The 27,543-nt window shown below is 43.6% G+C and overlaps 1 protein-coding gene across 4 annotated transcripts in view; it reads right to left on the reverse strand.

Annotated features, from left to right (window-relative positions):
• The window catches only part of LOC122966301 (trinucleotide repeat-containing gene 6C protein-like), a 44,408-nt gene that overhangs the window by 4,710 nt on the left and 12,155 nt on the right, over nt 1–27,543 (reverse strand). For 2 of the 4 annotated variants that reach the window (XM_044330384.1, XM_044330385.1), the window contains 12 exons: nt 19,263–19,616; nt 6,555–9,077; nt 4,995–5,189; nt 3,949–4,115; nt 3,753–3,830; nt 2,901–3,119; nt 2,452–2,601; nt 2,079–2,198; nt 1,725–1,808; nt 1,269–1,500; nt 1,008–1,172; nt 413–589 (listed from right to left, as the gene is read on the reverse strand). In XM_044330384.1, the coding sequence (XP_044186319.1) occupies nt 413–589; nt 1,008–1,172; nt 1,269–1,500; nt 1,725–1,808; nt 2,079–2,198; nt 2,452–2,601; nt 2,901–3,119; nt 3,753–3,830; nt 3,949–4,115; nt 4,995–5,189; nt 6,555–9,077; nt 19,263–19,616 (4,464 nt within the window). Of the gene's footprint in view, nt 1–412; nt 590–1,007; nt 1,173–1,268; nt 1,501–1,724; nt 1,809–2,078; nt 2,199–2,451; nt 2,602–2,900; nt 3,120–3,752; nt 3,831–3,948; nt 4,116–4,994; nt 5,190–6,554; nt 9,078–10,991; nt 11,097–19,262; nt 19,617–27,543 lie in introns of those variants that run through there. The other 2 variants (XM_044330386.1, XM_044330387.1) reach the window with 2 other exon arrangements.

Here is a 27,543-nt window from a genome sequence, read left to right on the forward strand (position 1 = left end):
CCAACCAGCTAGTAACCAGGTGTCAGTTTTTGTTTACTGAGGTTAACTGATAGTTATCATATTCTACTTAATAGATGGGGCGATAATAGTCCTGTGTAATTATATGTCATATTTCAGTAATAGAAACATTATTCACTATTCCAAATTGTGTTATCCACTCATCAGTGCACCAGCTGTCGTGCTCTGCTACAGAGTTATCATTTAACTTTTGTCAGTTTTGCTATTTCTGACCAAGTAAATCAATAATACTGTCTTTCACCAAGGTGGAAAAGTCTACACTGAGGGTGAGGGATACAGCAGAAGTATTTTAATGGCCAAGTGGTTGCTAACAGGGGTAACAAGATGACACAAAATCGTTAACAGCTGAGAAGCTGAGAAACCATTAATGGTTAATACTGCGAAAGTTCCTAACCTGGTGGCCAGTTGATATTGGTCCCATTGGCCATCTTGTCACTGCTGCTCTTTCCCTGCCCCCAGCTGTCTGGGGGGACCAGGGGGCTGGTAGGAGACTCAGAGCTGGACATCAGGTTGTAGGGGCTGTAAGAGTCCTCCAGCTGAGGAGGCTTACCAGGGGGGCCCAGGTTGGCACCTGAGAGTAGTGAGAAGAAACAAAAAACAGTGTTTAGAGGTTGATATCAGTGAAACATGGGGACAGTTTTGCATTTTTTCTCAACCAAGTAAACAATGAAAGACAAGATATGAGTAAGATTAGAGGTCTGAAGTCTGAAATGTACATTAGTAAGTATTCAGTCAGCCAAAAAATCTGATGTGAAAATCAACTGGTTTTCAAATTATTCTGTTCAGAACAGAATTTTTAACATCTTTGTTTTTCTATACATTGCAGTGTCTGCCGCATAGTAAGCAGAAACATTTTGTCCTTGTGTAAAAGAGACTTACAGAGAATTATCAGTCATCATAAATACAAACTTTGCATCTGATATGACAATAAATACTCGTACTTCTCTAGTGGTGACTTCTCATTATTAACTTTTAACCTTCCTTCTCACCATGCTTGCTCAAGTTGGGTTCTAGAGGAGAGGAGGTTCCAGAGAGGCTTTCGATGGAGTTGGGGTGCGTCCACTGCGACAGGCGCGATTGGGGCTGGGGAGGGTCCTTCATAGACAGACTCCCCACATCCATGCAGTTTACATTCATGTTTGGATTCAGTCCAGCTGAGGAGAATGACAGAGATGTTACTACACAAGTCCACGAGGATTAGCACAGCCTTATCTATTTGCCATTCAAGGAGCAAGGTCAATAGCACTCACAGAGAGAGTAGGGGCTGTAGGTGTTAGATGACTGCGGCTCTTTGGTCTGCAGGTCAGGGAGGCCTGGAGCCTGGGGGTGACCTGGAAATGAATCCAGGGTGGATTTGACCCCACCAGGATGCAGGCCAGAATGGGAGGGGGGTGGCTGCTGTTGCTTCATTAGCAGGGCCTGGGCCAGCTGACGCTGGTGCTGTTGGATCTGCTGCTGCATGTTATTGATTGTACGTGCAACCTGGGATGACATCACAGACAAGGTATATTTAGGATATATAACGTACAGGTGTTACATTTACCAACAGAAACAACATCGGCCTGGACTGTTTTTACACATTTTTTTCTTCAATTAGCTTTATTTAGGCAAAATATTTATATACTTAGTAAAATTTGAATTTTTTTAGTGAGTAATAAGAGAGTTGAGAAGAAGAGAAAACTTATGGAGTTAAGAGGAAAACCTACTTGCTGCTCTTGTTGTCGAATGGGGCCAGAAACGTTGCGCTGCGCCTGTAACATCTGCTGCTGAATTTGTAAACGCTGGTATGCCTGTGAATCAGGTACAGTGTAAGCATGGTTTCAATGTCAAAGTGTGTAAGTGTGTCTGTATACCCGATTATAACTTGGTACCCAAAGATGAAAATGAAAATGGCTCTACATGTATCCTCTACATGCAGTACGTTTAAAATGCTCTTAATGCATTTAGGGTTCTTCATGGGTTTGGGGTCAAAGGTATGTGCCATGTACGCTCTACTCCAGACAATTAAACTCTGATTATCAAATAAAACCGAAAGAAGAAAAGGGCTAAATGAGACTCACCAGTTGCAGCTGGTAAAGTTGATTCAGAAGGGTCATTTGTTGAGGGTTTATTGGTGAGGTTAAAAGTGCAGGATTCAGACCAATATTTTTTGCTGCAAACTGTAAGAGCTGTGCTTGAACCTGTGGGCCAAGTAAGAACACATTACAAACACAATAATTTAACAAAATTAAACAAAAATAATCTGCATCTTTATTGATGTATAAAAGCTTGAAGTAATCTAAACTGATTCATAATAAATGAGCAACCTAAACCTATCAAGATGTTTTTAACAGACTGTAATCTGAATATAAAAGATTTATCATAGCATACATTAAAATGCCTTTCCAACTAATCGTTTGTATAGTAACATACTGTATGTGTGTATGTGTATACCTGAGGGGAGAGAAACTGAGGCACTTGAGCACGGAGACTAGGCTGAGAGGAGCTGAGAGGTGGCACTGGCGGCTGAGGAGGCGGCTGCGGCTGCTGCATGGCCCGGGCTTGTGCTGCTCCACCACCACCAAACATTCCACTCTGCATCTGCTAGACGAAGAGTGAGAGTCAAGACAGAACTCTTCAATTCAGTTTCAAACACAGAGACTACTTCCATCAAAAGAGGAGGTTCTTTCATGAAAATTAAGAGCAGCTTGCCTCGGATTTGTAGTACAAATGTCTACTTACTGGCTTACATTTAACTTGGAACGTTCACAGAAAGACCATTCAAGCACACATGTTAAATATTTACTACACCACATATGGTGCTATTAAAAATTGGCATTCAAAATTCAAGATCATTTCATGTTCACTAGATTTTTATGTAGATCTGTAATTGACTGGATCACCTTATCCATGAAGGGCAAGCGGGGGTCCGCTGAGGGGTCTTTGGAAAGAAGCGGAGGCCGTGGGCAGCTCATGGGCTTGTTGATGAGCCCGTTGTTGTAGTCGTGGCCAGCTATCCCCATCCCCCGCTTGTCCAGCTCTGTCTTCTTCTCCAGCAGGGCACTCATGGCCTGGTCCAGGTTCATGTTGTTGCTCTTCAGAGCCTCCTCTGCTGGATCCCTCTGTAAACAAACCAAAAAGCAACAATAATGCAGAAAACAACCAATATCAAAATGTGAATAACATATTTCAAACTTCCCTTTTAATAATAAGTAATCCTAAAAATACAAACATCACTTAGCCTGGTAAGTAGATTCAGGTTGCTCAAACTGCATGTATAATGACAAATCACAATCATTCTCAAAGTGGACGACTTAGTATACATTTAACATGCAAAAACAAAAAGAAACGACAGATTTTTATATCTAAACTAAAGTTCAATATGAATAAAGACAAAAGCAACCATAAAAAAATACATTTAGGCAAAACAAACATTAATCCTGCTATTTGGACGTATTATGGTTTTAAAAAAAAGATGATACAGAGAAAAACCAGGCTTCCACTGGTGTCTGCCACAGAGTGTTATTTGATAATTATACTGTGGGAAAAATTCTACATATATTGGCTTTACATGCTCGTTTCAATTTCCCTTCTTGTAGAAAAAATGCTTCATAGTACGTTGTGACAATCATCACTGGTCAAAGATAAACCAAAAAACGTAAGATCTATTAATGAATAACAAAAACACAAACAAAGGTAATTAGTTCCTAGAATTGACTACCAGCAGTGCAGCGGTTAGTATAACTTCAACTCACAGGGAAGCCCATGTCTGTCAGCTGTTTGATAAGACGATTCATGATCCAGGTGTCTTCCTGCTTCCCAGGTACCTTCCCCTAAGGGATGATGAAAGACAATTATTACCACACTAACTCAACAATATTTTACAATGAAAATTTAAGACCAGAATGTTTCCAAAGGACCATTCGACGTGTAATTAACCACACTTCGCACCTTCTGTGGGCCCTTTTTGGATGCATTGCCCCAAGAGTTACAGGAGGAGTTGCTCTCCTGGGAGGCAGTGTTGTTCCACATGTCTCCCTCCTCAGCATCCCACTGTCCCCCCGACAGGCTTAGCTCTTCACCTCCACCTCCCCATCCGTCTTGCATAGGTTTGGGGGCTGGATAACACACCACAAGAGAAGATGGAAATAGTGTTGAGGACAAATGCGTTTATCTGGACACAAGCCTTATGTGGGAACATTATGACTTATTAAAGCACAAGTTACTGTTACTAATTTATCCTCCCAAAAAAAGAATATTAAATCTAAATTATCACATATATTAATGAAAGCCTAAAATGTGTTCAGCTAATCAAGTTTTGCACAAGTTTGATATATTTTTCTTTAACAAAAAAATCAAAGCCTTACAACAGCGATATAACTTTGACTGTAAAAGAGGTTTGCATTTGAGAGATTTAACAAGGCCTCTGTCATATGGCATCAACCTAATTCAAATTAAAGTTAAGCATCAGCATGTTGTCCTCTTGATAGTGAACTTTCAGGTTTTAAAGGCCCTACACACCCACAGTCCATCAACACAGGTGTTTTCAGTCATGGTGCCTGATTAAACCACTTCTGAGGATGGGGCGTGTTAAGACTATGCTTGATTGACATCCAACTTTAACCTGAACAGATGCTTAATCAGCCAGAATAAGTTAGAACACCTGAGTGTGCAGGGTCTTTAATAAATATATATTATGATTAAAACAACTCTTTGGTGAAGGAAAATAAAAGTAACAAACATGTTTCACATTACTACATAAAAGTAATCAGAACATTCTAAAATATTAAATGGCCACTAGGGGTCAGTGCAGATTTGTGTAAAATATCGGGTGCTCTTGCTTCTCTTGAACCATGATGTCCTTGATTTGACTTATCATGAGAAAACTATAGAACTTTTTTTCAGCCGCAGAGCATACAAGTGGTATCAATAATCCTCAAAAGTACACACACTTGGTTAAGACTAACTCCAATATAACATGGGGTTAAGCTACTTACCAGGTTTGCAAGATGCAGATGGCATAGTTGGGTTGCCCCTACCATAGCTGTCTGGGTTGCTGTCTCCCCAGCCCCCACAGCTCCCAGTAGGTTTTCCCCAGGCAGACGTACCGTTGTCCACGCTGACCGCAGAGGGTGCAGGCTCCCCCCATGAGCTCTCTGATTTTGTGTGGGAGCCGGGTAGCTCTCCCCAACCTGGAGAACATACAAGGACAACAGCCTGTCAAAATACTTCTCACATATGTACCAATTCCTACACAAAAATATTTACAGCAAATTAACATATTGTTTTTTCAGATACAAATCATACAATCAAGTTGTTTCCACATTTAAGAATTCAATATTTTTATTTCAACAATTGCATAGCTTAATTTGCAATGCATATCAATGATCTATCTACAAATTCATGTTTTATGTGGTTTTCCTATTTGTTTATATCAACAGACTTAAATTTAACCCAGACTCTGGTAGACACCATCACCCCATTTATCCCCATTCGTGTAGGGAGGCAGAAACCTGGGCTTGGCTTAGCAGGATGGTTGACAGAGGGAGAGGATGCCCATTTAAGATTTGGCACAGTCCGGTTGTTCTTGGCATCAAAGACGCAGTGCTGTCTCTGGGCCTGGGGCAGTGCCAGGCTCAGCTTAGCTCACTCTCCAGGGAGAGATCAACTCCTAAAGGCTGCTCCAAAATTATAGTTAACATTCAACCTTCTAGCTTGACTGGCCGAAGAGCCACACTGATCTAAACATGACATACTGAGACAAACAAACTATCCATTTTCTCCCCACTTTCTGCCTATAGTGATAAATAGTATTAGAGGGGTTATAGCTCTTTGTTATTAACCACAAGATCAACAGCCATTATGCCAGCATAAGGGGCTGCAATCAGGTTTTACTGGGAAGCAATGTGGATTCAGCATGCAGGGTCAAGTGTGGGACGGCAGGGGGCGGCTGCCCCAACTCAGTTCCTCCTAGTACCTCCTCCCTTCAACTACTGACAGATGGTGGCTCCCATATAATCACACACTTCCGATCAGTCTCAAACAGTTTGTGGTGAATTGCTATTTTCACGAGGCACTTTGTAAACAGAATTCTTGTGCTTCCTGGGTGCTACCTATGTGAGGTTGCTAAGGTTACACACACAAATGTGCCTGGTGTTGTGAAATGTGAAGAGCCTTACGGAGAGATAGGGCTGGCACTGCTTAACTCATTTGGATAGTTGATTAGATGTAAATCCAAAGAGGGCAAACTAGGTCAAGATTTTACTTTTAAGTGGATCAACAGCTTGGAGATTAACAGTACACTGTGCTAACTACCTAACCAGCTTTCCTGTTTTACACCTTTACTTTAACAGTGAAACATAAAAATAGAAACAGGAAAGAATATGCAATTAATATAATTTATCTTGAATTACATCACCTTTACAATCTAAATGTTGACAATGTAATGTACCTGAATACTATAAGCCAATGAATCTGACTAACTTGGCTACACATGATAGGTGTGGAATGTCTGGAATCATTATACATCGCGATATCAGAGCATTATGTTGTCTTACCTTGAGCTATAAGGGGACCCCTGTTGTGGGATGGCCCGGACTGGTGTTGCACAACAGGTTCCATAGGCCCACTGGTGGGGCCTGGGTTTTGGGAGTTTTGGGTATGATTTTGTAAAGGTGCAGGTGGCCCGTGGTAGGGGTGATTGTGAGAGTGGGGATGGTTATTGCTGGGGCCTGGGGGGTTATTGCCTCCAGTGGTAGATTTAGCCTGGGACATTCCGGGATTGTTCCTGTCCCACAGGTTGACTGCCTTGCTATAGGTACCAGGGTCGCCCCAAGCAGAAGTCCCATCATCTATCTCCATTTTACGTCGGATTGAAGGTGGGGAGGGCTCTTCCCAGCCTGTAGGCTCAGCTGAGGTCTCCTGCTTACTGCCACTCCAGCCTCCACCCTGCTTCACTGAGCCTGAGCCACTCCAAGAGCCTATGCCTCCTCCACTGCTACCACTGGGCCCGTCCTGAGGCTTGCCCCCCCAACTTTGGGAAGGGCCACTGGGATGCTGGCAAACTGGCTCTCCCCAGCCCCCATTTCCTCCAGCTCCAGATATTCCAGGTCCTGAAGCAGGCATTCCCCAGCTTCGTGGGTTTTCCTTCCAGCCTCCCGATTCTCCCTCCCAGCCAGGGTTGGTAGGACTTTTTTTGCTCTCTTCTGGTTCTCCCCAGTCCCCTGCTTTATTGCTCCCTCCACTATTGCCCCAGCTGTGGGATGCTTTGGGTTGCTCTCCCCAACCCTGGGATGTTGCCTTGATGTGAGAATCATCCCACCCTTTTGACTTCTCTTCTCCCCAGGACTGACCACTATTCTTGGGTATACTGGTGGTGGGGCCTCCTTTTGGTGGATTCCCCCAGCCACCAGGGCCACCTGGGGGCTTAATGTTGTTGGGTGGCTCACCCCAACCAGAGCTGGGCTGGTTGGTAGCAGCTATGCTCCCTCCCCAACGTGAAGCTCCCTGAGAAGCAGGCACATCATTTTTGCTCCCAGAATCGGTCCTCTGAGAGGGGCCCATGTTAGTGTTGGTGGGCCCCTGGGCATCGCTTGGAGTGGTTGGGCCAGAGCCCCATGATTCAGCACCTACATCATTCTTGCGTTTAGTATCGTCCATGTCCCAGGAGGTGTGCTGGCGAACAGGGGTCTGTCCCCAGCCAGTGTTACACAGCACCCTTGGGTCCAGATCCTGGGCAGGCAGAGGCGGAGCTGGATTATCTCTGGACGAGCGGTCTCTGAACTGGGAATGTCCTTCCATGCTGTCACTGCTCCCTTCACTGGCACCAGCTGTGCTCACTGCTCTGCCCCAAGGACTAGCCTGTGAATCCTGGGGAGGAGAGATGGGGCCATCCCAGCCTCCCTGGGCCTCTTCAGTGTGCTTCTTCCCCCAGTCTCCACTGGACTTGTCACCCCAGCCTCCAGAGTTTCCTGCTCCACCTCCTCCATGGCCCCAGCCAGAGTCCCAGCCAGGTGCCTCCTTAGATGAAGGTGCCTTTGATTCGCCACTGTTACCCCATACTGAGCTACCATCTTCTCCATTGACTTGTGGGGCCCCTGGTGGGTGCTGGCCCATGGAGCCCAAGCCTACAGATGCACCACCCCAGCCAGGCAAGTTGTGGATGGGGCTGGGGGGTTCCTGCTTATTAGTGTGATTTGGTCCATCAGTTTTAAGGTTCTGAGGTTCTGAACTGAAAGACACATTCGTGGACGGGGAGGGGTGTGGCTCTGAGGTGTCAGAGGCCATTATGCTACCCCAGGCGCTGCCAATCCCCGAGGAGTTGCTGTTAGTGTTGGCTCCGGTACAGGTGCTGGTCTGGGCTGGTGGGGGGCCAGAGGGGTTACAGAGGTTGGGTGTAGGTTGAGGAGGTGAAATGGTGTTGGCTCCCCCTGAGCTGCCTCCCCCTGTGCCACCCCCATCATGCCCCAACATGGGCCAGGCAGATGGGTTGGCATTAGGGTTCAAGTTCAAGTTAAAGTTGGTGGTGGAGGATGATGAAGAAGAGCCCCACCCTCTGCTGCCTCCTCCCACTGGGCTGTCACTCTTCCCTTCACTCCCCACTGAGGACTGAGGGGGGCAGTGGGAGGGCCCAGGCCCAGAGCCCCAGCTGCGATTGACTGCAACCTGGCTAGAGTGCATACTGGTTCCAGTATGATTGGCAGGGCTGGGCCCACTGTTGACCTTGCTTCCCAGATGGTTGGCAGGAAAGTGGCCTGTCTGGCTATTGGCCCCTGTGGCCATACTCGCTGTACTACTACTACTACTACAACTACTACTGCTGCTGCTGCTGCTGCTGCTGCTGCTGCTGCTGCTGGTCAGGTGACCCGGGTCAGTGTCCAAAGGGCATCCTCCTGGAGGGGCCTGGCTCTGGCTAAGAGTAATAGAAGGCCAAGCCTCTGTGTCCTTCTGGTCAATGATCAGTTGATCCCAGACACTGATATTGGTGGAAGTTGCAGCACTTGTGGCACTCCTGTTGGCTGGCAGGTGTCCCCAAAGGGGATTATCATACTGGGCTCCCTGGCCACTCTGTGGGGGCAGTTCTGTATGGGAGGAAAGAGAAAGCATGAGTAAGAGGAGGAGAGAAGATGGGTATAAGTTATGTACGTCATCACACCCACATATGATTAATGAGGCTGAAATACCATGGCAACATGTGAGGTGTCTACTTATACGTAAATTGACTTCACAAGATGCTTTGTAAATGAAAATAAATACCACCCACACTGAAAATGCAAGCACAGAGGAGAATGAATAATCTGATAGCAAAGGGAGCTTTAATTATACAATAAATACTACATCTATGTATCTATTCAAATACTACATTCTCCATACATTTGAATCAAGACAGGACCAATGCTCTCCCTGATTTAACTAAAATAAGATAGGAAAATATTCTGTTACTACAGATTATAATAGTATTGTTTAAGCATTTGCACAACAAAAATATCTGTCAAATAAAGCTGTCACAGAGTCAAAAACAAAAGACTTGTCCCACTTGCTTGATTGGCTTGATTTTTTTTTTTTAATCTGACAGGCTTCAAAAGTTTGTTTTCTATATCTGAATTCAAAAAAACCAATTACTGCTGAACCTGAAAAGAAATACCTGTTTTAAATGTTTTGTTTTTAAATTTTATTTATCAGTGTAGTGGCAACTCAGACATCTGTGGAGCTCTTGTATAGTTATCATTGAAAATATAATTCAAAACAAGTATGCGCTTGTTGTCAAACTGCTTGTGCCGTTTAGGTTTTTGAAAATACTATAACAAACAGCATCCCATTTTAAAAATGAAAATAGAACCTTTAGATTTCATATGGTTGCATGCAACACCAGTGATAATAATAAAAGTTTACTTTGCTGGTAGATTTAGTACAGTGGGCTAGAAATGAACCAAATGAAAAATTGTACCACATGCAAAATCATCTTGTCTAAATCATAAAATGATGCATGCTTTTGTCACATATGAAGAGAGAAGGCCTAATATCTAAGTAGTATATGTTCCTAACAGGTCACCCCTAAAAAGACCTGTCATATTTGGGAACGTGAAAGAAGTGATCAACGACCGGGGACGACAGCTGTGTCATCTTTAACTTTTGACCTCCTAACCAATGCAGTTATGACCTTACTTGACATGAAGTATGGCATGAATACTCTGCACTAGCCCTTGGCAGTCTGTCTCCTCACCAACACATCAGCTTCCATCTGCCTGCAACTGCTCTGACAACTCAAAGTAATGCTTTGGCTTATTTGTCTTAGAGCCCTGTGGAGTAAGTCGTGCGAGCTCCCTGGAGTTCCAGTGCGCAATATGGATTGTTTTGGTACAAAATAAGCCCAGTTGCAAATCACAGTTGCTGCACTGATCAACCTGGCGCCACTTCATCGCCCCTTTCTGCTGTGCCTCATGCTGCAGGCGCTGTTGTTTACATGTGCCTTTACATGCATGCTTAGTTTGTATGCAAAGACTGACTGCCACTGCTACATGGTAGAAGGGATAGCATTTTACCAACCACTGTTTTCAAGCCTACTTCAATGCTTGCAACTAAAGGAGAGAGAGAGAGAGAGCAGGCACTGAGAGAGCACGGGGGGAAAAAGAGGGCACTGTGTTTCTGACACACACAGCGCTGTCGTTCTGTAGCGTCCCTCTACTGAGAAGTGCAGGACCGCCATTTTCTCAGTCCTGAACTAGAGCCAAAAAGGCTCTGAGCTACCGTCTGTATCTCCTCTATAGCTGCATAATAGCACACATGTCTCACCCACTATGATAAACACAAAGCATAACAACTCAACACTGCATGCCCGCAATGCACTGTTGCTGCAGCTTTAATGTTTTAAAGTGCTCATCCACACGCTGTGTAAATACAATCCACCAAAACAACGCAGAAGAGGCAGAGAGAGAGAACAAACAGGGAGATAGAAAAGGAAACGAAGGTAGATGTGCAACACTATAGTGAAATACCTGTGGAGAGGTGCCTCCCAACCATCCTGTAAAGAGCTAGGTTTTGTGCGACACAGCGACCATCCTTGTCTCAATATGTCTGCTCGGCTCGCCAAGCTTCTGAGGCTCATATCTGAAATGCTGCCAAGAAGTTGCACAGCTCTTGCGCGGCATGAGACAACCCCCCCCTCCCTTCCTTCCTCACCCCTCATGCTCTGTCCCTCCCACCAACACTGCTTTGGCTGGGTCTCTCCTCTTCTATCTATTGCCTCCCTCTGCCTTTTTTTATATCATGCTCTATTCCTATCCTGACGGAGGATATTCTCCCTCTCTGGAAAAGCATGCACTGAAAGAAGGCTGGCTGGGGGGAGGGGATGGGAGCGTCGGAGAGGTGGGGAGCAGTATTGTTGGTGGGCGGGTGGGTGGCGGGCGGCTTGGTTAACAGCTCAACGAAAAAACCTAGAGACTTATGCACTCACAAGGCATGAGGTAAAACAAAACAAAAAGGGAGAGTCTTCTAACCCCCCTCCAACACCCGCCGCCCTCACATCTTTCAACCTTTCAAAACTGTCACTAAATATTTAGCCAAGACCACTCCATCTGCAATTAGCACAGCCTTCCACAATGGAAAGCCTCTTGAATAGTAGTGGCAGGCAAGAGAGAGCAAGAGAAACCTCACAAAAGCCTGCTGCACCCCCTCCAGTGCTGGAATGGCAATTTTCTCACACATGCACGTGTTTATGTATGAACAGGCATATCATCAGGACAGACGTGATGACAAATGTCTGTTTTTGTCTAACTTTATGACTACCAACCAGGAATGCAGTGATTATAAACAGCAGAACCAGGCTTTGGACAGAAAACGGCCACTTTCAAGGGGGTGCTTTCTTGGCACAAGGTAAGACATGAGATGAGCAAGCTCATATGGATCAGGTCACAGTGCTGTATTAAGGATTAGTGATCTGAACCCCCCAAAAATGTGCTGGACCTACAGGGGGGCAAGAGGTTGCATAGAGAGACAAGCTGAGAAGCTGAACAACAGAGGAAGACATGCATGAGACTTAACAGAGGGCATGGAGGGAGGAGGATATCAGGGGCTGGGAGCTCGGCAAAAGAAAAAAAAAGGCAGCAGTTCCCTGGATCAAGGCTGGTATTGTTTACAAATGATCCCAGCGCCCACGCAACAACACAATAAGTCAATGTTTTGTAGAGAACAGAGTCCTTTTATGACTGAGGTTCAGCCCCCTGTGCCTCTCCACTGGTCCTAACACGCGGTGAGGTTATCCCGTGCTACTGCATGGCCACTCGCTCCTTTGTGTGTTAACATACACACAGTGCAGACACTGCACCTACTGTGTGGATGCAAACACACTGGAAAGAAGAAAAACACACACTATCTCCTGAAAGCACAGACCTGTAACCTGCAGGCGAAACCTTCCTTTCCTGCTTTCTTTCAGCCTCCTAATATTTTTTTTTTTAATTTTTTACAAAACAAGTGGACATGTGGGGTGGAATAGGAATGAAAATACAAAAGACAGACATGACAGAATATGAAGGACAGAGATGGATGTTGAGAGATGGAAGTAGGAAGTAATCTACAAGGGATGTGTGGGCCTCAGCTGGACTGATCCTGGCTTAATGAAGTCCCTCAGGGGCAGAAGAGACTGAATGGTACAGAGCTGACAATGCATGCTGCCAGCCAGATGAACGAGCTCTCTGACTCTGACACACACACACACACACACACACACACACGCACACACACACACACACGCACACACACACACGCACACACACACACACACCCCAGTTGTGTTAGATTTGATGCATTGAGAACAGTACATAACTGTATAGATGAATGCAGTGACCGATTTGTGCGTTTCACTATCTAGTGGTGCCACCATTACTGCGGTGGTAAGTTGTAGTGACTCAGTGTCTGCTGCTGCCTGCTGACATTGACAGCGGCATGAGTACTTCGACTGACGACGTTAGGCAGTGGCCCCCAGTTACTGATGAAGTTGCCTCATATGGATGGTGATCTTAACGTTATTCAAATTTTACTACTGTAATTTTATGTTACTGTACTATCTAGCTAGCATAATCAATCTAGAGTTGCATTTAATCATTACTGACCAGTTACATTAGTAAAAATAAACAAAAAAAAACAAACAAAAAAAAAACAATTCATGTTTTTTTTTATAGGTATTCAAGATTATTTCATTAATCGCCTAGCCTGTGATGAGCAACAAAATGCCAACTACAGGTCACTCATAAAGGGTCAAGATTACCTGAGCTTCGGATGGGTTGGCCAAATATTACACACTCTACCAGATGATGAACAAATCATTCTAAAAAGGACCTGTCCAATACTCACAGTCCATTAACAACATTCATAATGTTGAATTAACTCTGCAAAGGAAGGATGGCAAAGTTGTAGGTGTGAACTCTGGCTGTATGGCCAACGGAGGGAAGTGCAGCAGTCATACAGCAGGACTACTTTAAAAGGTGAAAGATGCTGTGACCCAAGGCTTCACAGGCACAGCCTGCACTGACTAAGTGTGTGCCTGGAACCAATCCACCTGGAAAAATGTGGTGCCAGACACAGTTAGAGAACATTCAAGGGCCAGACCAAGGACCTAGGAAAAGTACGAAAGTTACAGCTACAGCATTTGAGACAGATGCAAATGTCATTCAAGCCTTTTCATCCCCCGAGTTGGCTTAGCCATGATACCTGGAACCATTTTACATTATGGGTTGACTGCACAGCCACAGAAGAATGCAAATATTTAACTAACTACCCAAAGATCATGTACAATGTACTGAACACAAATGTAAACTCTGCAATGTAGTTTTTTAAAGATATATCAAATGTGGGATGTGTGGGTGGAAAGAAAACTGAACTGCAAGTTTGTTAGAAGTACAGCCACTAGGTCCAGTCAAACATCTGAGCCTTTGGCTAGAAAGTGTTTTGAGGAGACCACAGGACAAACTGTGGTGACTACAGGTCTCGTTGTGCATGAGACAGAAAACTGGCTCAGTGCCAGCCTTGATAGAATCACTGACACAGATATCATCCTTGAGATTAGGTTTCCTACACTGAAGACGCTTGGGGCCCACGATGGCAGTCTGCTAAAAACAGATTGAATCAAACAAATATGACGTAAAACATATAAATGGAAGATATGTTCTTAGGGAAACTGCATAAGGATTAGGCTACTATTGCCAGGTCCGAGTAGTGATGCATTGTGCGAACAAAACAAATTGTAAGTTCCTGGTATTGATCCCAAATGAACACATTATCATGGATGTGCCATACAACCAAGAGTGGACAATAGAGAAAATCTTCCCCGTGAAGAAGGTTTACTTTGAGGATCTGCTACCAGCAATAGCTACCAGAATAGCATAAGGAAATGAAATAATGAAAGTTTATGGACTCAAGTAGTTCTCTTTTGACTTTAATGAGGGTCAAACTTATACATTACATCATTTTACATTCATATGTAGCAGATTTATTGGTTGGACAACTTTAGTTCTACTTTATCTAGACTATTTTCTGAAACATTAGCATCACTGCTTTTTTTTGCATTCTCAGAATAACCTTTCACTTTTTATATGTCATGTGTAACAAAGTTGCTTAGTTGAACATCATTTGTTAGTGCTTAGCAGCCCCTAGACAGTGTGTTAGCCCACTTATGTTAGCTAGCTAAGCAGTGTTAACTTAGCGGACATTACTTGTTTCACCATGTTAGGCTAGGCAGCTGCATGCTAGTCATTATGAGATGAATAAAGATTGATTACTGTTAACCCAAACCTACTGTGCTGTTGTTATTGGGAACAAAGTCCTTTCTGTTAATATTTTTAATCCACTTCTGAGGAAGAACATGGTCCTCTGCACGCCCAGGGAATCTATGTAAAGCATGTGGTCTTCATGAAGTAAAGGCTTGTGTAATTCGCATTCAGTTTTTTCCATAGTTGAAGTCTGCCACTACTATTGGAGCGGCTGAGAACTGCAGTTTCTTCCTGAACTCGTAAACATCGTTGTCAAAAGTAACATTACATAGAAAGTAAAGGTAAAAATAGAAAATTGTACACTTTGCATTTGAATGTCCGTGTATTGTAGGGAGACACCACTGCAGTACAGTGACTTGTTTAATTCCGGTGCTTCCCCAGATCTGTGTATAAGCCCAGCACAACAAAGCAAGGGATTGATAACTATTTTGATAACTGGTTAATATTTCAGTAATTTTTCAAGCAAAATTGCCAAACATTTGCTGGTTCCAGCTTATCAAATGTGCTGATTTGATATCTTTCTTTGACATACATAATAGTAAACAGAATATCGTAGCATTTTGGACTCTTGGTCGGATGAAAAAAGCTATATGAATATGTCACCTTGGGATTTTTCACTACTCTGACAAAGCAATTAATTAACCAAGAAAATAATCCGCAGATTAATAAATAATGAAAATATTTGTGAGTTACAGACCTAAATGTGTTTGCAGTGAAGTGTAGTTCATGCATAATGAATGTATAAGAAAAACTAAAATTATTTTACCGAAGAGGATTAAACTTGAACATTGAATTAGAGTATTGAAAATTCAAACTATGATTACAGTCGACATCAACTAATATTAAACATCTATATAAAAACAGCATTTGCCTTAATACGTATTATTGCAGCGGGCCATCAATTGGTATATAAAAAGGTTACCACCACTTGCATTTTTAAATACACACAAACACACACACACACACACATACTTCTAACTAGGTAAAAGATAAAAACCTTTTAGTCCTATAGCGACTTCAGCAGATCTGTTGGTTTTTAGATATACGGTTGTATGTGCATGTTACAGAGATTTAAGGGTATGAGAGTGAGGTTGGGTCAGGGTGGCATTGCAACAGTGGCCAGCATTTCCTGTGTGCCTGTCCAAGCAGAATGAGAGACAGTGCCAGGAGACAGAACCAGGAGAGTTTGTGCAGGCCAAGCACACAAAACAATCAGCAGCGTTTTATTACTGCTATGTTGGGAATATTCTGAAGTGGCACAGTTTGTTGGCTGAATTGTATTCAGCCAAAAAACAAAACCAAAACAATAGCGGCTTAATGAAAGGGAATGAACTGAAGAAATTCTGTTCCTTGTAGGTGCTTTCTTTGCAGCTGCATTGCTGATAATGCAATGTTATCATCTCAACAGTAACTAAAGAGGAAAAGACTGAGAGAGAGACAAAACATGTCCTTTAAAAAGCACACATCTAAGACATCTGGTTGTCATGTTTGCCTGTGAATATCCTCTTTCTGCACCCCCTATGAAAGGATAAACCAGGTCAAGGGCTTTCTCCAGCATGCCAGTCTTAAAATAACTTGCTCTCTCACGCCTCCTCTACATGAAAGGGCCTTGGGATATGGATTGTTAGCCAAGCAAAAGGCAACACTGGGAGAAGGTTATAATAATGGGAAGACTGACACACATACGTGTAGTATGTGCTAATCCTGGCTGCCTTGGGGCCAGTGAGGGTATGTGTGAGCCGTGATGTTGGTATAGCAGAGGTGGAGGTGGTGAGCACATGCTTGAGCGGACGAGCATGGCAGAGAGAGTGAGAGGAACAGGGACGCATAGCAAGTGAGACAAGATAGAAAAAAAAAAAAGAAGAAAGTGCAAGCACTGAACACTTGTGGTTAACAGAGAGCCGATGTTTAATCACATCACAAGATGTCCCAGTCCTCTTTGAGGGGATTCCCAAGGCTCTTTTACAGCATCATCAGCAGACTTAAAGAGCACATCAAGTCTAGCCTGCATACACTCTATCTGTTCTCCGCTAGAAAAGCTATTAGCACATTAGCCACACTGTTCTTTAACTAGATGAGGCCTATTTACATTATGCTGTTTTTATTGTGTTGGCCTCTATTGTGCTTAGCAAGTGCAATGCCTACTGGTACATAAAACCTTGATAATTAGTTTATGGGCTTTAAGTAAAGTGTGTCAGACAAACGCAAAAGGAAGTGGCTATAAATCTTGAGTGCTATCACCAAACTCATTATCATTAGTTAACAGACAAACTCAAATCACAGAAGGCAGAGTTAACGAACAGTAAATGCATCTGATTTGAGAAAACAACTCTATGTCAATACATGACATATACTTAATAACAATTTACATTGCACTCTTATGAATCTTGATCATTAAAACACAACAGTAGTTGCTGCTGCTTGTCTTTACAGCAGAATAATACTGTGTGTGTCAAGCTGAGCAGGGGCACGTAAAGCTGAGCCTGCAGAAGAAGAGAATGTTTGTGTTTACATACATGCAAATGAATACACGTGGACGCAGAGGCCAAGTTTATCACCCCCCCCCCCCCCCCCTTTAAAAAAAGCCAACATGTGACCGGGTGATGAGAGATGGGGTGAGGGCGAGGTGGAGTCAGCGGACGAAGAGAGCAGGGAAAGGGGAGGGAATGAATGCAGCTAGTGTGCTTCTACTGTTAGCTATCGGTGAGAAATGAAAGCAGGGAGGGGGACAATCGTTCTATCAGCAGACAAGGCTGCTGCTGGGGCAGGCGGTGTTGTAAGGACAGAGTGACGGGGGTGGGATTACCTTTGGTGTGTGTTAAATATCGTTGCTAAATTTTCTACAAAACAGAAATGAAACTGTGAGGCTTTTAAACTGAGACATCATTTATTTTGGGGACTGTAGTTTGTGCTGCTGTTGAATTGTATTTGGTTATATACGGAGAGGTGTCAAAGTTGAACTTAATAGAAAACAATTTTAACAAAAGCTGAACGTTATATCTTCTATAAAAGTGCGATATTACTGCAGGGGTGTTGTATTAGACTTCATTTGTTTTAGCTAGCAACTGAGTGTAGAGTGAAGTTTCATGCTCGTGCGAAACTTACATTCAACTTGCCTTGAACTTGCCTTTAAGCATCTGTATAGATAAATACTAAAACATCCCAGGTTCCACAGGACCCCTATCTGTCCTTCAGTCTGGAAGGTCCTCATGTCTGTCTGTCCTAATGCAATCAGTCATTTCAATGACACACAGAGAGCAAAAGCAGAGCAGTGCAGGCCTGCCAGAGAGGGGAGGAGAGAAGCAGCAGCTTTTACCGTAAGCCATGAGTCACTTCATCCCACAGTACTGGACCTCTGCCATGCTCACTCTCTTCTTTCTTTCTTTTTCTTTCTTTCTTTCTCTCTTTCTTTCTTTCTTTCCTTCTCACTCAGTCTTTGTATCTATGCCAGGTCAGGCCCACTGAGGTGCATAGCCAACTAGCTAGCTCCATTTTGCTCCTCCTCCAAAAACAGGAAATAGGGCCGGTCAGCAAAGCTCGACGAAGAGTAGGAGGATGATGATGAGAGGGAGGAAGGGGAGGAGGAGGAGGAGAAAGAGACGAGGATGGGATAAACATCTCATTGCCATGGAGATAGAAGTGCATTCAAACAGCCTCAGAGGAGTTGGACGACGCTCAGACACACGCTTAATGTAAAATTTATTTTCCTTCCCAGACAATGGAAAGTGCCAAGTGCCCTAAAAAGAATTTTCAACATCATCATCTTCAAAGAGGAGATGATTATAATGAATGAAGAATGGACCTTCACCGCTTGGAAATACATGAGAACCTGGTTTATTGTGACACGCAAAGCCTCAGGAAGGAAAACACACAGACACATACTGTGATAGCCAGCTGTGTTTACTCTCCATCCTCTACCCCTGTATTCCTCTAGCCCCATTTCTAATTCCCAGCCAGGCAGAGGCAGAGTGAAAATAAACAACAGTCAACAGCACCTGTGATGCCTCTGCACTGCTCTACAGGTACAACACACTGTTACAATCACAGTGCCATACAAAAAAAAACAAGAGTAGGCATAGCCGCTGGCTGTCAAGAATACCAATGTTAGCCATATGCCAATACCAGTGTATGCAAAACAAAACCACTCTAGGGCACAATTGATTTAAGTCAAAGATATGTCAGGATAAGAAAATTGGCAACATCGGGTTTACAAAAATATTATATGACAGATCTTTGTGGAATCTATGTGTTTATAAAAGTATTTGCAAATAGTGTGATGACATTTTCCTACTGGAGCTGTCTAAGACTACTAAAGCTACTGAATTCCACTCAACCAATGACAGACCATAGATATACTGGATATATTGAAAGTAATTCGCAACAACTTTCAACTCTCCTACAGCAACCTCCACTGTTGCATGTAAAAAAAAAAAAAAAGAAGCACATTGCAAAAAGCACATTAATTGCATTCTGCTTTAACACCATCTGAGTGTCTTGGCTGACCTGTAGGCAGGCTTGCTGTGGAGGAAGAGGAGCAGGAGGGAGAGGAGTGTATGGCTACTGCTGCTGCAGGCTCAGTAGTGGCAGGACGTCCCGTGGTGATGAGAGGCAGGGTCCCAGAGGGCAGAGGCTGGCCCCGCTTCAACAGCTGCTTGTGTTCCTGCTGGCGGAAGCGCGGGGGAACCTCTCTGGGTGGGTAGCGCTGCTGAAGCAGGGTCTGGGGCTGCTGTGCTGTCTGCGGCTGGCCTCCACAGGGGGCGCGCTTGCCATTGCCACTGCTTGGGGGTACAGACAGGATGACACTGGGGTTGACGGGGGGATGAGGAGGGGCGGGGTCGAGTTTGGCAGAGTCTGGCACTGTGGAAGTGGGGAGGGTGGTGGGGGGGGGGACAGGTAACAAAAGAAGCAGAAATTCAGGGATGATGGGGTTGCAGGAGCATTATGCAGAAGCAGAATTGTTGTGTGAACACTAGTGCCAAAACAATTATTGACTAATTAGTTGATAATTAGAAAATCAATCGATGGCACTTTTTGATGATTGTTTAATTGCATTTGTCATTATATTGACATTGATATAGATATGCTGATAAAAATAACTGTTTGTTGGACTATGCAAAAAAAACAACCACGAGTACAGCTTTCTTTTCTGGAAAGCTGCTGTGGCTGAGCATTTCCTCCGCTGCTTCTTTTCAAAGCCACGGTCACTTTTGGATTGGAACCATGATGTTAAATTCAGAAAGGCAAATGAGGAGATGTCTATAAATGCACAAGATTCAAAGTCACTCCTGGATGCCTGAAGCTTGATTCTAGGCAGCGGTCAGTCTAAACACATGGCTGCTCTTTGGAGAGCCAGAGGACTGTAATAATCTCAGGGTGGTACTGTAATAAACCCTCAGGCTTTAGGGAATGCCAAGATACACAACTCTCACAGTCTAAGAACTGCCATGGTGCCTGGTCACAGATAAGAACTGATGAGGGGGTCAAGTACCAGATAATGGACTTAGACCTGCCTGCTACATTATTGTGGGCTACTGTCTTCATGAGGACAGTACTATAAAGAGTGTTCAGTCCCATCAACATAAGCTATTCATGGTTAGTGGCAGGTTATGACCCCTGAAATGATCACCTCTCAGTGCTCTACCGAAGCTGTTAGTTATCAACTGCTTCTACCGTTGCAGAAGCCAAGTGGCTTGTCCCAATAGCTTTAGTTACCCTTAGCAACAGAGTGTGATTCTCTCTCTCTCTCTGTCTCTACATATATATATATACCTACTCACAACACAAACACACACCTTTGCTATGACCAATTATTTCCCATGGTTCTGTGTCTTATCTTTTTGCAACATTTCAGCCAGGCAGAGACTTGAGAGAGGCACTAATATTCAGTGCAATTTTCTGTGCTCATCTCGCATCAAAGATAAGCTCCACATTCAGATTTGGGCGACATGAACATGAAACATCACTTAATTTCTTTTGTAAACAGAGCCAAAAAGGAGAAGAAGAAGAAGAAGAAGAAAAGAGCCGTGAAGTGAAAAGCCCTCTGTAGGCTAATATAGTGTAGCTGAATGTAGAAGTGCAAGGTTAGAGGTCAACACTAAGTCAAACAGGATAATCAGCTTGGGGTCACAGAGCCACTGCTGGGTGCGATGCATTATGGGACACAAAGCACACTGAATAATCGCCTCAGTACATTTCATTACATAATAGAATAAGCTGGTAAACTAGAATGTAAACAGGATGCAAAAAAAAAAAAAAAAAAAAAAACGTGTTTAAAGCCTACACGTATTTTACAAGAACATGAACAAGCCCAAGCATCAGCTGATCAAACATAACGTGCGCTGAGCCAATGGTATTTTATTTCTGGCTAGTAATAAAATATACGGTAGGGGAAGAAGGAAGGGAAAAAAATCACTGTAAAGCCAGAAACCAAAAGAAAAAGAAAATCTTTGTGTGGCCTAAATGAGTTATAAAGAGCAGCGCTTCGCCATTGGCTACCATCCCGAGTGTGTGCAGTGAAGCAATGAATAACTCGCACACATGCGGCCAGCCCAACACACACAAAAACAAAGAGTTATGTAATGCTGAGGCCCACACTGAGGGGAGACGACAGGATGGTGTGGTGGAACATACATTCACACAGCCTTGTAAATACAGACAGGCATGTTCGTTCACACACTAACAGCTTCTCTTCCTCATTTTTCTGTGTCTGTCATGTGCATGTGTGTTTGTGCGTGTGTGTGTGCGTGTGTGTGTGTGTGGGGGTTCCTATTTAATTTGTGCCCCCAGTACTGTAGCCCCTCTGTATGGGGCTGTGTGGTCTGATCCAGTTTCACCCGTATCTGTCTGCGTGTCTCCCTCTCCCTGCAGCTCAAGAATCGGGGGGGAAGCTCTAGAGCTGGAGCTCGCCTCTCATCAGATTTCTCTACATCTGCTCCATTTCCTCTCTGCTCTTGTGCTTCATCCCTCCCCACCTTCCTGTGCTCTCCTCTTCCTTTCTCCTTCATTCACTGTGATCTACTATTATCCCCTTGTCATTACTACTGTATTAGGGGCGGCAGATGGACACAATAATTCCAGACCAATTTTCTCCGCTGATTTTAGGAGGTGATTTCCTCTTAAAAACAGAGGACTTGACGGTTGTGCCACAATGTATGATAATAGTTATGGAAGCGATCGTTATACAGTTGGGACTCTCTGATGTGTGACGTAGATTCTTCTGGAAGCTTGGGGGAAGGGGAAAGCTGGCTGGCTCCTCTGTCGGCCAATCAGAGGGAAGAGACAAGAAGGGAGAGGGAGGGAGGGAGCGGGTGAGAGAGAGAGAGAAAGGGAGAGCAGTCATACAGGAGGAAGGGAAGGAGGTAGAGCAGGGAGAGTAAGTGATGAAGAGAATGGTGTGTGTGTGTGTGTGTGTGTGTGTGTGTGTGTGTGTGTGTGTGTGTGTGTGAGAGACAGTCTCCACCCCCTTGAGCTCGAGTCTCACTGCCGGAAACCAGCTTGGGTCTAAATCCGCTTACAATTAGAACACTATTTGCCTACAGTGTGCCATGCCGCTTCGGATTCTTCTTTTCGAAAGAATGACACGAGTCCTGCACGTTCAGTAACATCAATAACATCAAACTGACTGAGGCATTAAAACAAAATATTCCCATAGATGCAAATGTTGATGATTTGTAAAACAAACAAACAAAAGCCCTAAGTAAAGGCTTCTGCAAGGTGCGACTTATTAAGCACAAATCTCACAAGGCAGTGCTTTGCAGAGAAAGAGTGAAACAGAATAAAAGAAGATTAGAGTTACTCTCTCTGACAGCCTATTTGCGAAAAACACAGTCCTCAGCTGTGTGGGTGCACAGGAGAATTCCCAGTTCATCAAAGATGCACATCAAACCGTGGCCTTGGGGCTGTGTGTGCTTCACGCAGAGGAAGACATCTCATTTTCCACTTTAAAAAGGGGTCCTAATTTTCTGAGAGAAAATATGATTGCACGCTTGCCTGAATGTTTAAGACCTAGATGTTTGGGGGGCGGAGGGGGAAGGAGGGGGGGAGGGGGGGGTTGTCTGGGGAGATATCAGAGAGGTGAGAAGGAGAAGGTGGAAAGCAGCTCTCCCTCTAAGTCTCTCTGTCTCTCAGTGAAAGTAGAAAAACTGGCCACATGACCTTGAAGATAAAGGATCCTTCTGTGTGAGTCTTATGAGTAGAGGTGCACAGATAGCAACTACTCATGACCAAGAGGAGAACCTTACACTTTCATAAGAAAACTGGGCTATGCAAGTACCTGTGATAAAAGTATAATTTCATCTAATCACACACTGCTCATTGCACATATATGCAGTGGTGACTGACAAACTAAAATCAATTATCAAAGAAGAATACCCTGCTTAGTCAGTGATTTTTCTAAACAAAATTTGCTGCTAATATGAACTTCATGAAGCCTTTCAACATTTTCAAGATGTTTCTTCTCTTGCTGGAAAAATGTAATATTGTGCAAAACAGCATGCCCTTTAAGTATTGATTATGGCACAGCTTCAAATGTGGACCTAAATAAAAGAACTTGGGAGATGGATCACAGCCAAGTCACTCAAAATCACAATCAGTGCACTTCTACCTACGACTTTAATAATGCTGACTCTGCTCTCCGTTCATCCGAGTGGGTCGCCTTGCTCTTGGGTGAAGCGTACACAGATACGCATACAAAAGTTCAGTTTGTGAGTGATTATAAGCTTTCCATAGCTGAGCCTTTAATCGGCCAAGTTATGGCCTGAACGAAGCTTTTACAAACTACCTAAAGAACATCTTGTTGCTATAATCAGGGTTGCAGTTGCTCAATATCCAGTAGGATACATACCGCTACTCTCACAGGCATGTTTGCTGGCCTTAGCCACTGCTGTTCTATCAAACAACAGAAATGGTGTTTTGTACTTTTGAATGGCAATCCTTAAACAGAACAAATGGTGCAGTCACAAATTCTATAAAAACCCTGCGCAAGAAAGTTCAATATATAATAATAAAATGTTGAGGAACCTGGAGGATTTAGTTAACTGTGAACTAAAACCTGTCTTCTTCGTGTATCCACCTCTAAGAACACTGTATTTCAAATGTATCGCATTGCTGGCGTTTCTGTCAAAATGTCATAGTGCACCACCCTAACAGAAGTTAAAAAGGAAACATGAAAATTACTAGATCCTTATCAGATGTCTACTAAAGAAGAAGCAGCAGAACGAGTCTCGACGAATCATGAGCGAGGGAAGGGAGGCATGTCTTAAGGGTTCCCCATCTCTTTCCTCCTGTGGGCTTTAAAATGTGAGCAGCGGGCCTCACCAGAGAGAAGATTAAAGGGCTTAATTAGAAGTGAATAAATATGACACTGTAGTTAAGAGGGAAAACCCTCCCTTGGTGCATCACATTCAACACAGACAAAAATGCTATTTAAAAGCACTTAATGTCTGACAGCACAGTGTGAAAAACACAAGGCTATATAGGTCAGAGCATTTATCAAATGGCAACCAGAGCTCTGAATGATGCCACATAATTACACACCTGAGTGGTATAATATACTGTAAGTCAACACCAGTTACTCTCACTATCTACTATCACTTTTGTGTTTTATTAAGTGTTTTTTTGGCAATAAGTATTCTCAACCTGCAGCAGCGTCAACATCAAAGCCAGCTGATAGAGCTGAGAGTGATTGTAGCTCTCAGAAGACAGGTGGAGGACAGAGACAGACAGATTCCCTGGACTCATCACTCCCTTGTCCCTGGCCTTTTGTGCCAACAGCTGCGGGCAGACCAGATTCCACTGTCTGTTATGATTTAGAGGAAGTGATGTGTGAAAGAGAGTGGAACGTCCTGTCCTCCTGACCTGCTGGGCCAACACAATTCAGTGAAAAATGACTGAGATCTATATTAACTTTATACAGAAACTGCAAGAGGCTTTAATTTTATCTGAGGGAGAAATGTCAAACACGCCTTATTATACAAGATATCATGGTGGGTTAAGATTTTATCTTATTCAAACTAAGCAAATTCTATGTCTCAATATCTCTTTGAGCTTTTTCGACATTAAAGGGTTGAAATCCATCCATAAATACATTTTTAGACATATTTAATATAACCGCAGATTTGCCCTGTCGCCCTTTAATTCACAACTTATAAAACCACTTCACATGGTTTTAAATTAACACCACCGCTGCATCCATAAAAATTGTGCTTCTTGGGATAAGACACGAAGAAGAGGCGGTGACGATGACAAGAGGCACACTGGTATAAATTCCCCCTGATCACACTGCAATTTATGACTCTCCAACACAAAGCACTGGGTGTAATTAAGCGAATGTGGAACGGCAAATTAATCTGTTATGAAATTACTGCCGTGACACAACTTTATAATAATGTTATCTTTTATTGTGCTATGTAAATGTGCGCCCTGATGTACATGGATGTCGTGCCCCATCTTTGATAGGGATAAAAAAGCGCCGCATGAACAGAGACACAATAACTCATTAACCCACAGACATTAACTCTTGCATAGCTTGTTGATGGCAGCGGGCCTCCGCTGTGCTACGCGATATCTGTGATGGGGCTGACGCTTGTTACGCTCGTCTGTCTGGCACTTTCTTCACCTCCTGCCTCGAGACATTGGTCCTTTAACCCTTGAGGATGAGGGTTGGTCCGGAGCGCAACACAGGAACTGACGGCTCAAGGATGCGAAGTTACAACTTGCCTGGCACACACTTCATCAAAGCATGACTCTATTGTGATGTTGACCTATGACTGTGACACAATGGTGACACACAGCGTGTCCCCTAGGAGAGTTATCAGTACTGAACTGAGCATTACAATACTTAAGGGTGGTAAAATATTCAACTGATGACCCTGGAAGTACGTCAAAGGGCCTTCCCATGAAGCACAGTGACTTGTCTTCGGACAGTGAATTTCTGAGTAGGGAGTGAATGACAGCTGCATTAATTTAAAATATTTATGCATCAGTAGATTTATGCTACATGTTATGTTAAGATATTTGCATACGTATGCATTTTGGTATTTGGAGATGAATGTGCTACATTTGAAATTTATAGCACTCTCGCTGTGGGCTAGTGAAGCGGAGGGGTCAACATGAATAAAACTATACGTGTGTGTTTGCACAGGCACACAACGTACATTTGGTGATGGTGTTTGCTTGTCATTAGGGAACTGGCCGAGGGAGTGTGTGTGTGTGTGTGTGTGTGTGTGTCAGAAGTGGGCCAGTAGAAATATCCTACAAAGGGCCCCCTCAGCTGTGCCGGCAAACAGGAAACTGGAGTGCATTCTCACAGTTTCACATGGCTCCGTCTGTTTCTTTTGCTCTCACATGCCCTTTCCTAGCTCCTTCAAATCAACCGAAGGCAACACGTTTTAGCAGCTCTCTACGTACACTTTGCACAAATGTAACCGCAACAATTAATTCTATCTCTTTCCTTACAGCCCACCTTCTTCTGCTCCCTTTTCCCTCTGCTCCTTCCTCTTGTTGGTCCCGGGGTGGGACTTTCTGCCTGAACCAGACAGGAGTTGGTGTAGTGTTACTATGGTGCTCGGGGTCTTTCTGGAGATCTCCTGTGTATGGATGCCTGTTTATTCAGCCTCCGCACTAGCCTTGTTCTCCTAATTAGCTCCCTATATACCCTGCATTAATATCACAGACAATCTGCCTCTCTTAGTTGATTAGTCAATTAATCACTCATTAGATTAAGAACGGAATTTTTAGTCTTTTTGGTTTTTTATGATTTTTTTTTAATGGTGAATGAGCCATTTGTCTTCATTACTATAAAATTACACTCACATCTCTGGCATCACAATAATATTTATAAATATGCTTTGATTTGAAATAAGCTGAAGATTTTAAGAGATCCGTCTGCTCTGATCCTCTCTGACTGGATTTATCTGTAACAATAATACTGGAAAGACCCTTTAACAGGTGTTCAAACATATAAACCAATTGATTATTTGAAGAAAAATGATAATCAAATTACGAATTTCTTAAACCAAGATGATGGATATGAGCACAGTGGAGTAGACAAAAGTGTACAATGTGCAGGAAAGTAAAATGTGACATTTGAGAGGGTGAAGATCACAGTAAAATGAGGCCGTGGCACATTGCTCTTATGAGCAGCAGCCAAGAAAATAATTGTGCATATCACAGCCTAGTTTGATGATGGGGAGAAAAGCATAGTATATAGGTCAATTTGCGGATGCAGTGAAACAAAGCAAAGTAGATAAGAGACAAAGAGAATACTAACAAAGCTATCCCAGATCACATTCATTAGTGCAGCAAACTGTGAGAGGGTGAGGGTGACTCAGACAACAGGAATAAGAGGTAGGAGGGGGCACCTCTATGACATTACAGTCTCATTAATTCATCCTTCAGGGAGAGAGTGGGAGGTCATGCTGTTGACCCTTGACGGGAGAGACTTCACAGTTTTATGCACACACAAGATGAGAACACAAGTCAACATACTCCTTTTTACTGACCTAAGTGGAATTAGCCAACAAACCGACACACGCATTTGTCTGAGCACAGCTTTGGGCACAAAAACACAAAGACACTCACTTGTAATTAGGCGTCCATTCTCGTGCGGTCATTAAACTACAGTAAGGCCATGCTGCCAACGCCTACCAGAATTTCTAATCAGATTTCGCCCTGCCTATCCCTTGCGAGACATTAAGTCCCTCTCCCATCTGCCTGCTCATCTTGACAAGGAGATCTGCTCCTGGGCTAACTGACTGTCCATCACTCCCTACCCGCCTCTTTCTGG

The sequence above is a fragment of the Thunnus albacares genome, chromosome 17 (genome assembly GCF_914725855.1).
Source record: "Thunnus albacares chromosome 17, fThuAlb1.1, whole genome shotgun sequence".
Lineage (NCBI taxonomy): Eukaryota > Metazoa > Chordata > Actinopteri > Scombriformes > Scombridae > Thunnus > Thunnus albacares.